The sequence below is a fragment of the Marmota monax genome, unplaced genomic scaffold (genome assembly GCF_021218885.2).
Source record: "Marmota monax isolate L192 unplaced genomic scaffold, Marmota_monax_Labrador192_F-V1.1 WCK01_AAM20220418_F8-fsc00021, whole genome shotgun sequence".
Classification (NCBI taxonomy): Eukaryota; Metazoa; Chordata; class Mammalia; order Rodentia; family Sciuridae; genus Marmota; species Marmota monax.
In genome coordinates, this window is record NW_026695228.1 from 25,979,634 (window position 1) to 25,992,942 (window position 13,309).

Here is a 13,309-nt window from a genome sequence, read left to right on the forward strand (position 1 = left end):
AAGTTTTGTTTAAAGGGTAGAGGGGGAGAGAGAGGGGAAGAAGAGGAGGAGGAGGAGGAGGAGGAGGAGGGAAGAAAAGAGAAGAGAAGGGAGACTCCTCTGTAGAGGAGGGGACCCAAGGCTGGTGCCCGAGGGAGGGGGTGTTCTGTCCTCTGTAGATTTCAGATTTCCTTTCTTCTCATGCCCCCTCCTCCTCTATTTTGCCTACTTGACGGAAAGGTGCAGTGACCCAGAGCAGGAAAGGAGCCATTTAGAGGTACCGGCAGGAAGGGAGTCACCCAGGAAGTGCTCATTAACAACTCCTTGAGGAGAGGAACAGAACCTGGAGGCAGGTGGCCTTGGCAACAGATTGGAGGAGGGGAACGGGCTCTGGAGGTATTAGCATTTTGTTTCCTTTTGAATCAGCTCTCATTTTCCTGACTCAATCGATCCTTGCCTAACTGACTGTCCTTTTGCCCTGGTCTGAGGGCCCTCCTCTGCCAACAGAACTCCTCCTTCCCATAGTGACCACAGCAAAAATCTCAGAGCAAGTTCCCACTGGACCATCTTGGGTCACATGTCTATCCCTGAACCAAATGCTGATTGGCCAGATTGGGGTCCTGTGCCCACCCCCTGAGCTGGCACAGAAAATTCAAATCACAGGGGGGGTGTCTTGGTGGGCACACACATGGAAGTGAAATTCAGATGCTGTATGAGGAGGAGGAGGAGAAATTCTAGTGAATGGGCTTAAAACAGTTCCTACGGTTCTTTCTTTCTTTCTTTCTCTTTTTCTTTCTTTCTCTTTTTCTTTCTTTCTCATCCCAGCCCCAGTCCCTATGGTTCTAACCTTGTCCCTTTTGAGAAATAGCAAGGAAAGCCCAGGCACCATCAGGAGTAAGAGAGGGGATAGAAGAAGCTAACCTTCATGTAAGGTCTGATGGAACACTGGTTACAGTACACATCATGCTACTTTTCAGAGTTGTTTTTCTTCTGTGAGTATAAAGACCTGAAGACCATTTGAATATAACAGCATCCTATTTGAACTAACCCAAGCAACTAATAATTGCTATCCCCACTGTGTGCTCACTGTGTGCCAAGTTTTAAGAATTTCACTTAGCCAGGCTCCTGGCACACACCTGTAATCCCAGCAGTTCAGGAGGCTAAGGTGGGAGGATCAAAAGTTCAAAGCCAGCCTCAGCAATTTAGCGAGGCCCTAAGCAATTTAGTGAGACCTTGTCTCAAAAGAAAAAAGTAAAAAGTTCTGGGGATGTGGCTCAGTGGGAAAGCGCCCCTAGGTTCAATCTCTGGTATCCAAAAAAAAAAGGAAAAAGAAAAGAAAAATAATCTAATTTAATTCTCACCATACCCCTAAGGACTGAGCACTGTATTATCTCCGTTTTATACATGAAGAACTGAGACTAGCAAAAGTAAGTGGCTGGGCTGGGATTGTGGCTCAGTGGTAGAGCACTCGCCTAGCATGGGCGGGACCCGGGTTCGATTCTCAGCACCACAAAAAATTAAAGGCATTGTGTTGTGTCCATCTACAAAAAAAAAGTAAGTGGCTGGTGTTCAAACCAGAATAATATAACACCAGAAGAAATGTACTTAACCACAAGGCCAGTTTACCACTTTTATTTACAACTGAGTGTCTCTCTGTCTCTGTCTCCCTCCAGATGCCAGTTACCTAAGGAAAACATCCTCACTGATCTGTGTGTTTACTGGGGGTGGAACCCAGGGCCTGGTACACGTTATGCAAGTGCTGTATCACCAAGTTACACCCCCAGCCCCAACTTCTGTGGTTTCCTTCCTTCCTTCCTTCCTTCCTTCCTTCCTTCCTGTTTCTTTCTTGGTGCCGGGTACTCAGGAATAGTTGTACGGGCTACACAAGATCCACTGTTTGTCTGTATCTCTTAGCTTGGTTCTCTCTATTTATGGGGGGGCGGGCTACTGGGAATTGAACCCAAGGGCACTTTACCACTGAGCTACATCCACTGCTCTTTTTTATTTCAGAGTCTGTTCAGGGTCTGCTAAGTTGCTTAGGGCCTCTCTAAACTTCTGAGGCTGGCCTCAAACTTGCAACCCTCCTGCCTCAGCCTCCTGAGCTGCTGGGGTTACAGGCATCCGACGGGCTCTCCCCTAATCTTTTACACCATAAATACTTTTACTATGTGCCAGACTCTGTTCTCAGTGGTGGGACTACAGTAATCAAGAAAAGGGTCAAATGTCCCTGCCCCCATAGACTCAATAACAAAACATTAAACATATATCAGGTGACAAGCACAGTAGTAGCCAAAAAGGGAAAAAAAAAAGTTGTTTAAAGGTGAAGGAGGCATGTGGGGGAGGTGATCAGAGAAGGCTTCACTGAGGAGGCAGGTGCGGGGAGAGGTCTGAATAAGGTGAGGGAGAGAGCTCGGTTAATATCTAGGGGAAAAGCCTTCCAGGGAGAGGGAAGGAACAGCACACAGCTCATGTCAACTTCACCGTCTGGTTATTTCTTCCTTCCTACTGGCAAAGATGCCTCTCTGGTTACACCACAACATCTGCAAGAAAAGGGAGCCTCTTTTCCCAGCAAATCCAGCTGAAATCTCAGGATGGAAGCTCAGACTGTCTTGGTTAACAAGCCCACCCTGAACCAATCACTGAGTGTCAGGGAATGGTGTACTCTGATTGGCTAGTCTGGGGTAGGAAAGCTCAATGGTTACCCCCTCCCTTCTGTAGGTGTGCACCTCTGTGCAGGTATGTACCCCAGTTTGAGAAATTCAGTCCTAGTGAATGGATTTGATGATTTATAATATAATTATTTTCCAGATTATTAAAAGAACCATATAAAATAAAATACCAAGTGTATAAAAATGTAAGGGGCTGGGGTTGTGACTCAGCGGTAGAGCACTCGCCTAGCACATGCGAGGCCCTCAGCACCACATAAAAATAAATAAATAAATAAAGGTATTGTGTCCAACTACAGCTGAAAAATAAATATTAAAAAAATATGTGGGGCTGGGTTTGTGGCTCAGTGGTAGAACACTCACCTAGTATGCATGGGGCATTGAGTTCAATCCTCAGCACAACATAAATATAAAATAAAGATATTGTGTCAACCTAAAACTAAAAAAGAATATTTTTAAAAAGTAAGCATTTCCCCCCACAAAATCATAAATGAAGTCTCACTCCAGAATATGTGTAACTTTACAAATGAAGGACCACGTTGTACCTTCCTCGCAGCAGGAGCAGGAGCAGCCCTGCTCCTCTACTCAATTGCTAGTCGTTATGATGATTGTTCTTATTTCCAGTCTGGGGAGGAGTGCTGATCAGCAGGATAATATCAGTAGCTTACATTTTTTAAATGCTTGCTACGCATCAGGCTAGGTTTTACAGATGAGAAGAATGAAGATCGGGTAAGGTAAGTTACTTGTCTAGGGTCACATAGTCACACAAAGTGTGTCCGATGTTGCTTTTGGAGCTGTCCTTGGCCTCCAAGGGGCCACTGGTCCCAGGAGGGCCCCTGCCCCCTCCCGGCGGGTGCTTATCTCTGCCCAGGCTGCGTGCTGGTCCCGCCCCTTTGGGGGAGCTGCCTCTTGGAGGCTTCTGGCCGGGAAGAGCCTGCCTGGTCAGCTGTGTCCGGTGGAGGCAGCTGCGGAACCCAGCTGTGGACTGTGCCAGGGGCTGGTCCTCGGGGCAGGAGCCCTGGGCTCCCCGGGGCCGGGTGGAACCATGGGCCACCTCAGGGCTCCCCTTTGGCCCCGGGTCAGTCCTCTCTTTCTCCTGCTTGCTGAAGCAGCTTTGGCGCCCCCACTCAACCTGCCTAACCCCAAGCTTGAGAGCAAAGGTAAGAATGGAGTCTGTGTGGACCCCCACCCTGAGTCCTGGAGGGCAATGCTGGGGCCTGAATTCCCACTCTGGGTCCTGAGGGCCATTCTAGGTTCTGTACCTTCAGACTGGATCCTGGGGAGCAAGCTAGTGTCTGAATCCCCAGACCCGGTCCCAATGAAGCATGCTGGGGTCTAAGTCCCCAGGATGGGTCTTGGGGAAGAAGTTAAGAGAGGGGCATAAGATTCTTATTTTAGGGCTGGGGATGGAGCTCAGTGGTAGAGTACTTGCCTCCCATGTGTGAGGCACTGGGCTGATCCTCAGCACCACAGAAAAATAAATAGATACTTTGTGATATATATACATATAAATGATTCTTATTTTATCTTTTCAGGGAGTCTAGGACATGCTAAAGCCTAATGGAACAAGGGTGTGCTGGGTCTAGGACTCCTGCAGTCTGAGTCCCTGGGGGGAGGGGATCAAGCGGACCCTCCAATTGGGAAAAGAGGCTAAAGCCTCGAGTCAGAGGGGCCAGGCTGCAGGCGACTGTGAACACGGTTTGCGAGCGGGCGCCAGATCCCTAGCCCCGTCGGGTGGAAGAAGGGAGCGGGGGACACGGTTGGCGCTATCGGGAGCCTGTTGGGGCAGATAGGGGACCGCCTCCTCCATACACACCCAGCAGTGCACACATCCAGGCCTGGAGCAGCGCGGGCAGCTGGGGGCCGAGGTCTTGAAGGTTGTGCACTGCTCAGCTGGCCACGGGGTGGGCGGGTGTGTGTAATGGGGTGGGGGACAGTAGGCAAGCAACCTGCGCTGGGGAGTTCCAAGGGCACCCCCTCTGCAGACCCCTGGAGGACCCTGCTCCGGGAGAGGGCGGGGCGGTGCTTTTTTTCTTATCGCGTCCGCACAGGCGGCGGAGGGAGGGGAAGGGGGCTGTGGCCAGGAACAGGGCTCGGCTTCCCTGACCCCCTCTCATTGTCACTTCCCAGCGGCCCTGCTGGCAGCCCGCGGGTCCGAAGACCTTCTGTGCTTCACCGAGAGATTGGAGGACTTGGTGTGTTTCTGGGAGGAAGCGGCGAGCTCTAGGATGGGCTCCCACAACTACAGCTTCTTTTACCAGCTCGAGTGAGTCAGGGCAGATGTCCCACCGGTGTGTGTGTGTGTGTGTGTGTGTGTGTGTGTATCGAGGGGTGCGGTGCGGGCAGGTAGAATTTCCCGGAGGCCATAGCCTGAGATGTCCCCTAGAGCCTGGAGTTGGACGGCGCCTCCGGTTGTGGTCACTGGTGGAAAATCTACCAGGCCAGGGCTAACACTCCCCCTAGTGGCACGTGCTGGAATACTCCAGTGATCGCCGCTTCCACGCGACCCCAAAACATCAGGGACTGGGGCAATATAATTTCTATGCTGGACTCAGGCGTCACTACCCCGGAGCTGGGGCTTCCCCCGGTGCTAGTAACCAAAATGCCACCACAGTCTGGACAACACAAATTTCCCAGCTCCCCCTCCCAATTTGCTTCCTTCTCTCCTGGGTTCCCCGGCGCATAGGGGTGAGCCACGGAAGCCGTGTCACCTGCACCAGGAACCCACTGCCCGTGGCGCGGTGCGCTTCTGGTGCTCGCTGCCTACGGCCGACACGTCGAGCTTCGTGCCCTTAGAGCTGCAAGTCACAGTGGCTTCCTCGGGCACTCTGCGCTATCGCCGTACCATCCACATCAACGAAGTGGGTATGTGCGCGGAGAATGGAGGAGGGGTCAGGGGAGGGGGTCTTAGTCTCCGCCCACCTGATCAACCCCACTCTGCAGTGCTCCTGGACGCCCCAGCAGGGCTGTTGGCACGGCAGGCCGAGGAGGGCGGCCACGTGGTGCTACGGTGGCTCCCGCCTCCTGGGGCACCTATGACGACCCAAATCCGCTACGAAGTGGATGTCTCGGCCGGCCACGGTGCAGGAGGATCGCAGAGGGTGAGGCCTGCCGGGACCGTCCAGCCCTAGCAGCTCCACAGCAGACTGCCTGCCCCCCCTAAGTCCCCACCCAGAAGGGCCCCACGGCCCGCCCTCGAGGCCCGGTCCCTCCAGCCCCATCCCTGACGGCCCACATCCCACTGCCTTGATGCCTAAGAAAGCTCCACGCTCATTTTCACTACCCCTTTGCCAATGCCCCGCTGATCCGCTTCAACCCCAACTTCTGTCACTCTTAAATCCCTAACCGCACACTTCAGGACGCAGTTCACTCTAGGCTGTCGGGCTCCGCCTTTAGGTAGCGCAGGTCACGCCCTTTGTTATGGGATCTTTACTCTGATTGGCCTTGAGCTTTCCTGGGATACGCCCCCTACTCTCATTGGCCCAGACTCAGGCATTGCCTCTCTCTCCGACTAGCTGGATCCCGGCAGGGCCCGCCCCAAGCGCCCTTCTCTGTACTCCACCTTGTGCCCCTCGCCCAGGTGGAGATTTTGGAGGGTCGCACTGAGTGCGTGCTGAGCAATCTGCGTGGAGCCACGCGCTACACCTTCGCAGTTCGTGCGCGTATGGCCGAGCCGAGCTTTGGTGGTTTTTGGAGCGCCTGGTCTGAGCCTGTGTCGCTGCTGACTGCTAGCGGTGAGACCCAGGTGGGGGTGTGGAAGGAGCTGGGGAGAAATGCTGGGCAAACCCATGCCCTGACCTCCTCCTTACTTCCTAGACCTGGACCCCCTCATCCTGACGCTCTCCCTCATCCTGGTGCTAATCCTGCTGCTGCTGGCCGTGCTTGCCTTGCTGTCCCACCGTCGGTAAGCGCCCCCCCCCGCCCCCGCAATCTGGGCACGTGGATGTTCCTTGGAACATCCTTCTTTCACTAGGGAAAACTAGATTTAGGAGGAAACACTCTCCCAAAGTGACCAGACCCAGATTCTTGGTTAAAATTTTCTGTCCCTGGGAACGTGCACCTGGTTTTCCTTGTTCCTCAGTGTCTGCTCCTTCTTGGATTCCTTTGCTAGTTCCTTTTCCTAGTGTAATGACTTTTATCAAATCAACCAGATGGTCTTAAGCTTCTGAATGGCCCTTGACCCTTGTTGTCAAGTTCCTTAGATGCTTAATGATCTGACTAGCCATTCTGAGGTCTAATTCCAAGCACACACCGTGCCTTTTCACACCCCAAGTCTCTGCACCTGCAGTTCCTTCTGCCTGGGATGTCCTTCCTGCCGTGCCCACTAATTCACTTTCATGGCCTTGTTCACTTATTTGTGGGAAAGTACATATTGGGTACCAAAATGTGGTAGGCACTGAGGAGAGAGTGGAGAACAAGCCAGATCCTGCTTACAAGTCCCTGACTTTGTGGATCTCGTAGTTAAGTCAACAAACAAGGCAGACAACAAACAAGGGAACCAACAAATATTTAATTATAAATTGCTATGAGTACACACACACACACACACACACACACTCACTCACTCTCCCTGTCTCTTGCTGTGTGAAGCTTTGCTCTGCCTCAGGACTGCCAGCAAAGAGGCCATCTCCAGATGTCGGCCCTCAACCATGTGCCTTCAGAACCATGAGCCAAAATAAACTTCTTTATAACTCATCAAAAAAAAAATTGCTGGGCTGGGGGTGTGGCTCAAGCGGTAGCGCGCTCGCCTGGCATGCGTGGGGCCCGGGTTCCATCCTCAGCACCACATACAAACAAAGATGTTGTGTCCGCTGAAAACTAAAATATGTATGTGTGTATATATATATATATATATATATATATATATATATATATAAAATTAAAAAAATTGCTATGAGTGATATCCTAGAAACACATGGCATGGGTACATATATGATGGGATAGTTAGGGAAGGCTTCTGGAGTAGAAACCTCAGAGTTGATAGGAAGCAGCCATGTGAAAAGTGGGGAGAAGAAACTGCAAGTGCAAAGGTCCTTTGGTGGAAATGAAGTTGGGACACTGAAGCAGCTGTAAGAGATATGGCTGGAGCACTCTGTGAGGGGGGAATGATGAATGAGGCAAAGGAAATACCAGGAGGCTGATCACGCAGGACCTGTGGGGCAGGGGAAGGAGTTTGGATTTTGTTTTGTGTGTGTGTTGGGGATGGGACCCAGGGCCTCAAGAGTGCTAAGCATGCCTTCTACATGAGCTACATCCCCAGCCCTGGATATATTCCGAATGCTGAGAAACCACTGAAGGGAGTGATAAGAGTAGTGACAATAGTGCTCCTCCAGGCAAACCCTGGCAGGTTCGGAGCTTGAGTCAGTTTATATTGAGCTCCTTGTCATCCTCACAAATCCGCTCTAATTAGCCTTCTGAAGGACCTCACTGATGCTTCAGCCAAAGCCCCTGTTCCCCAGTCCTGATGTACCCCTCTGTGTCCCTCATGATCACAGGGACCAGGAATATTTGTACACATGTGACTGGGGGCTAAGAGCAGTGGTGAGTGTTCAATGGCTTATGTCCACCAAAATATTTCTATCAATTTCAACAGGGCCCTGAAGCAGAAGATCTGGCCGGGCATTCCAAGCCCAGAGAGCGAGTTTGAGGGTCTCTTCACCACCCACAAGGGTAATTTCCAGGTAGGTGGCCTGGTTGTCCCCCCAGAGCCTGGGGCTATCCTGCCCCTGAAAGTGGAAGCCCTGGCCTCTGAGCAGCTGGTTTTGCTTCTCCAGCTGTGGCTCTCCCAGCACGATGGCTGTCTCTGGTGGAACCCCTGCACACCCTTCACAGAGGACCCACCAGCCCACCTGGAAGTCCTTTCAGAGCGCTGCTGGGGGGTTACCCAGGCAGTGGAGCCAGGAGCAGATGACACGGGGCCTCTGCTGGAGCCAGTGGGCAATGAACGTGCCCAGGACTCCTATCTGGTGCTGGACAAGTGGTTGCTGCCCCAGAGCCCATGCAGTGAGGACCTCTCAGGGCCTGATGGCAGTGTGGACACAGTGGCTGTGGATGAAGGCTCAGAAGCATCCTCATGCTCATCTGCTTTGGTCTTAAAGCCCAGACAAGAGGGCGCCTCAGCTGCCAGCTTTGAGTACACCATCCTGGATCCCAGCTCCCAGCTCCTGCGTCCACGAGCACTGCCTCCTGAGCTGCCCCCCACCCCACCCCACCTGAAGTACTTGTACCTCGTGGTTTCTGATTCAGGCATCTCAACTGATTACAGCTCAGGGGACTCCCAGGGAGCCCAAGGGGGCTCCTCTGATAGCCCCTACTCCAACCTGTATGAGAACAGCCCTGTCCCAACCCCTGAGCCTCTATCCCCCAGCTATGTGGCCTGCTCTTAGGACTCCAGCCTACAGATGCTTGGGGATCCAACAGGACTGCAGCGCCAGTTCAGGTCCAAGACTGACCTGAACAGGAACGGAGAGGCTGCCCTCAAGGCTAGGGGCATTGCTAACTTTGACTGTTTACCCGACCCATTCTGCTCAGAAAGTCCCAACTGTGCAGTATTTTATAATATGTATGTTCTTTTTTTTTTTTTTTGTATATACATATATGTATAAAATATGTTAAGTTTTTCTACTATGACTTCTGCAAACTCTCTGTAAGCCCCATATTTCCCTAGGCCATGGCCACAGGGGCAGCAGATAAAGTCCTTGATCTCACTCTGAAATTTTGGACCTGGCAATGTGAAGACTAATCATAATGAAATAAATTAGTCATGTAAATTATACTAGCTGGTGTAACAAGCAGCTCCTAGATCTTAGTGGCTTAGCTCATTACATGGTTTCTCGCTGATATCCTAATTCAGACTGGTGGGAAGCCATTTTGGGATGAGTCAGAGGCCCAAACTCTTTTGGTCTATAGCTTAGTCTTCTCTTGGGATGACCATGGGGTCCTTAGATCGATGCTGTACGTCCTGTCAGCTAATAAACAAAGGGATGCAGCAGAATAGCAGAAGATTCCACGGTTCATTTTAGGGATCTCATGTGAAGACAGTCTCTTTTGTCACATTCTACTGGTCAGAAAGTCATGTGACCCAACTAGAACCATGGGATGCTGGGAGATGTAATTTGTTGTACACCCAAGGAGAAGAAAACTTTTTAGTAACCCTCTATCTAGTCTCTATCACTATAACAACAATAGGGGCTGGGGTTGTGGCTCAGCCATAAGCACTCGCCTGGCGTGTGCAAGGCCTGGGTTCAATCCTCAGCACCACATAAAAATAAATAAATAAAAATAAAGGCATTGTGTACAACTAAAATAAATAAATTTTAAAAAAACAACAATAAAACAATATCTCACAGGGCTTTATTCTGAATAAGGCTTTTTTTTTTTTTTTTTTTTGGTTCTGGGATTGAACCCAGGGGTACTCTGTTACTGAGCTACATCTCCAATCCTTTTTATTTTTTATTTTGAGACAAGGTTTCACTAAGTTGCTTAGGGCCTCCCTAAGTTGTTGAGGCTGGCCTTGAACTTACAATCCTCCTGTCTCAGCCTCCTGAGTTGCTGAAATTACAAGCTTGTGCGCTACACCTAGTCAGGCCATGTTTTAAAGAAAACACTGGCTCCTATAATTACAACTACTCAGGAGGCTGAGGTGGGACGATTGCAAGTTGTAGGCCAGTCTCAACAACTTAAAGAGACCCTGTCTCAAAAATTAAAAAAACAACTGAGGATGTAACTCAGTGGTAGAGCGTCCCTGGGTTCCATCCCCAGTACTGGGGACAAAAGGGGGTGGTGAGAGAAAGTACTGTGGTGATGCCAAATATCATTATGGCATTTAGCAGCAATTTTCATTTGACCCCTTTTTAAAAGTTTGGCTTAATCAGAGAAAGCTGAAAACATGCATACTTTATGCTACAGAAATTCCACTTTTTAAGTATATACCCTAGGTATATATCCTGGTACACCTATGTATACTGGACATGTTTACTAGAATGTTCAAGCAGTAAATAAGTCAATCTGATGAATAAATTAGGGTATAGTTGCCCGTGGATTAATATGCAACATCAAAAAAGGAATGAACTAGAAGATGTGGCTGAGTCTTAGTTACAATCTTAACTGGGCAAAGAAGGAAGCCTCAGATTACATTTATCATGAAACTCTTTATGCAGTTCAAAACAGTAAAAAAAAAAAATCAATTGATTGGACATAATATGTACATGGTAATACTAGGGTGTTTTTGCTTGTTTATGGTATCGAGGATTGAACCCAGGGCCTCACACATGCTATGCAAGCTCTCTCCCCAACCTCTATAATGCTAATTTTTATTTATTTTTATTTTTTAGGTGTAGATGGACACAACACAATGCCTTTATTTTTATGTGGTGCTGAGGATCAAACCAGGGTCCTGCCCATGCTAGGCGAGTGCTCTACTGCTGAGCCACAATCCCAGCCCTATAATGCTAATTTTTAACCCCTATATATAGAGCTAAAGAGAAGAAGCACTTTATATTCTTTAAGTGATGAATCTGCATACGTTCCTGAAATAAGTATTCCAGCCCCTGGAAACTGAGGCAGATAGGTTGTCACACACCAAGGTTCAGGGCTGGTCTCTAGAGCTTGAACTCTTGTCTGAGCTGGGGTCACAAGCCTGGGTGGGCCACCTGGTGATCTTCATCTCTCCATCTGGTTGGAAAGTCACACACCACTCTGTCCTGGGACCCAGCCCACTTGGCTCAAGGCAGGCTCGGATGTGGCACTCTCCTGGGCCTGGTGCATCTGGCTGCAGCCAGCACTGGGCAGGGAAATACCGCTGGAGCAGTGTCAGCTGCAGGGCATCCCCACTGTCTCCTTCCTCCTGAGTCTGGAGGGCCACCATGAGCCCACAGTCCCGGTTGGGTCCACGTCGGTGGCTGAAGTAGGCAACTGTATCCAGAAGCAAGGCAGCCAGGTAGGCGGCTTCCTGGGGCCCAGGGTCTTTTGCTAGGTACTCCTCCAGGCCATCAAGCAGCAGTAGGGAGGGGGCAGGCCCCGGAGCCTCATGGGCAGAGCACAGGAGCCGGAGAAGTTCTCCGGTTGAGGGTGGGTACTGGAAGCGAATCTTCTAGAAGATTCAAAAAAAAAAAAAAAAAAGAGAAAGAAAAGAAGAGGCCAGATTCAGCACAGGAAGTCAGACTCCCTGCTGTCCCAGACTCTCTCGCTCCCTAGACAGCTGGTTCCAGGGTGACAACGTGGTAAATATTCTCCTATTCATCCTTTTTCCAGCACTGCCATAGTCCTAGTTAAGGGCCAGTACTGCCAGAGGAAACCTGCCCCTACCATCACTCTCAGTCCGACCAAGCCCTGAAAATTTAGCTCCATTAGCCCCACCCCTCAATTAACATTGACCCCGCCCCCTGGGCCTGCCTCTAACACCGCCCGTCGTGAGCTGCTATTTCACTCAATTAAGTTCCGCTGGTTCCACCCCTCACGCACTCCTGACTCCACCCCATCATGGCCGCTCGGGTGAGCCCTCCCGCCATCCCCGCCAGGGACCTACCAATCTATCACTCAATCCTCGACCCGCCCCACTATTGGCTGGTATGCCTCTGGTCCCGCCCCACCGTTACCTGCAGCCGCAAAGGGTCAAGCGCCGCACCGGTGCCGCGGGGCAGGCTTTGAAGAGGCCTACGAGTCAGGAAGAGGACAGGGCCTCGGCCCTCTCCTGCTGCCTCCAAGGCCGCCGCAAATAGCAGCGCTGTTTTTCCAGAGCCTGGAGCACCGAGTAAGAGCAAAGGCGGCCCCGCCTCTGCCGTGTCCTCCCCGGTCCCCACCGCGCTGCCCCGGCTTAGCACCCGCCTCAGCGTCTCCGCCATTCGCAACACATCTCTGTCCAATCGAGAGCGCATTCCCAGCCTTGATCCCTCCCAAACTGAGGCCTCATTGGTTACAGTAAACTTAGCTTCTCTATTGGTCCCTGGAGCTGTCCGTCAAAAGTAAATCGTGTTTGCTAGCTCTCCCCCTGGGGACTGAGCAGATAACCTAGTCTTGAGTTTTGGAAAGATGGAGGAATTTAAGGGAGATAAGACCTTCCTCTGAGGGAGGCTTCTGGGGGAAGCAGCATGAGTACTATTACTGTGACTAATCAGCTAGTCAGCTAATCAGCATATCTTTTCCTATGCTTTCATCTTTAGTCTGTGCTTACAAGGTGTCTTGTAAGCAACATATACGCATTGAGTGTTGGAGCAAACAGGCCCAAATCACTGACATTACTTCAAGTCTCCTAGCCTAAGTTTGCTCACCTGTAAAATGGGTCTCATGGTGTCTCAGGGCAATATTGATGGGCTTGTGTCTGTGTGTGGTTTTGATGATGTCACCCAATGCAACTGAGAAGTGTAGAGGGATGAGTTGTGTGCTTGTGTCTCTACACACCTGAATATGGTCACAAGTGTTTGGGGCCACAGGTTCAGGCACACTGTGTGCAAACAACAACGACACAACAAAACAGCAACAGCTACCTAAGAGGCTCTGTGAGAAGAGGCTACTCACCTTACTTTCTCATTGGCATGGGGGCTTCTCGAATCTTGCTTGTGCTGAGGGAAGGAGCGAAGGGGGAATATAAGACAAAAGAGGCAGGAAAGAAAGGGGCTGGGAGAGAGAAATTCAGTAGAGGTCTGGTTTGTCTTGTCACCTCTGTC

At 50.7% G+C, this 13,309-nt stretch overlaps 2 protein-coding genes across 4 annotated transcripts; one reads left to right on the forward strand and one right to left on the reverse strand.

Moving 5' to 3' along the window:
- The first annotated feature begins 222 nt into the window (after positions 1–222).
- Positions 223–9,423, forward strand: Epor (erythropoietin receptor). 3 transcript variants are annotated; one of them, XM_046436451.1, is made up of 9 exons: positions 3,695–3,805; positions 4,181–4,522; positions 4,776–4,911; positions 5,332–5,510; positions 5,589–5,746; positions 6,226–6,379; positions 6,462–6,549; positions 8,239–8,326; positions 8,420–9,423. In XM_046436451.1, exons 3-9 carry the CDS (start codon positions 4,874–4,876, stop codon positions 9,029–9,031), a joined length of 1,317 nt encoding a protein of 438 aa, XP_046292407.1. In that variant the 5' UTR covers positions 3,695–3,805; positions 4,181–4,522; positions 4,776–4,873; the 3' UTR covers positions 9,032–9,423. The 3 variants fall into 3 exon arrangements, with proteins under 3 accessions (XP_046292406.1, XP_046292405.1, XP_046292407.1); XM_046436450.2 differs by having other exon boundaries at positions 223–4,522; XM_046436449.2 differs by lacking the exon at positions 4,181–4,522 and having other exon boundaries at positions 223–3,805.
- A 1,357-nt stretch (positions 9,424–10,780) lies between these two features.
- On the reverse strand, positions 10,781–12,488 carry Swsap1 (SWIM-type zinc finger 7 associated protein 1). Its single transcript, XM_046436452.2, has 2 exons — positions 12,242–12,488; positions 10,781–11,736 (listed from the first exon to the last, which is right to left on the reverse strand). Exons 1-2 carry the CDS (start codon positions 12,485–12,487, stop codon positions 11,233–11,235), a joined length of 750 nt encoding a protein of 249 aa, XP_046292408.1. The 5' UTR covers position 12,488; the 3' UTR covers positions 10,781–11,232.
- Between the last annotated feature and the right edge of the window lie 821 nt (positions 12,489–13,309).

Coding starts and splice junctions, on each gene's coding strand:
- Epor (XM_046436449.2), top strand. CDS start 3,691: ATGGGCCACCTCAGGGCTCCCCTTTGGCCCCGGGTCAGTCCTCTCTTT. Junction 3,806..4,775: donor CCCCAAGCTTGAGAGCAAAG/GTAAGAATGGAG, acceptor GTCACTTCCCAG/CGGCCCTGCTGGCAGCCCGC. Junction 5,511..5,588: donor CATCCACATCAACGAAGTGG/GTATGTGCGCGG, acceptor CCCACTCTGCAG/TGCTCCTGGACGCCCCAGCA.
- Swsap1 (XM_046436452.2), bottom strand. CDS start 12,487: ATGGCGGAGACGCTGAGGCGGGTGCTAAGCCGGGGCAGCGCGGTGGGG. Junction 11,737..12,241: donor TTGACCCTTTGCGGCTGCAG/GTAACGGTGGGG, acceptor TGAATCTTCTAG/AAGATTCGCTTCCAGTACCC.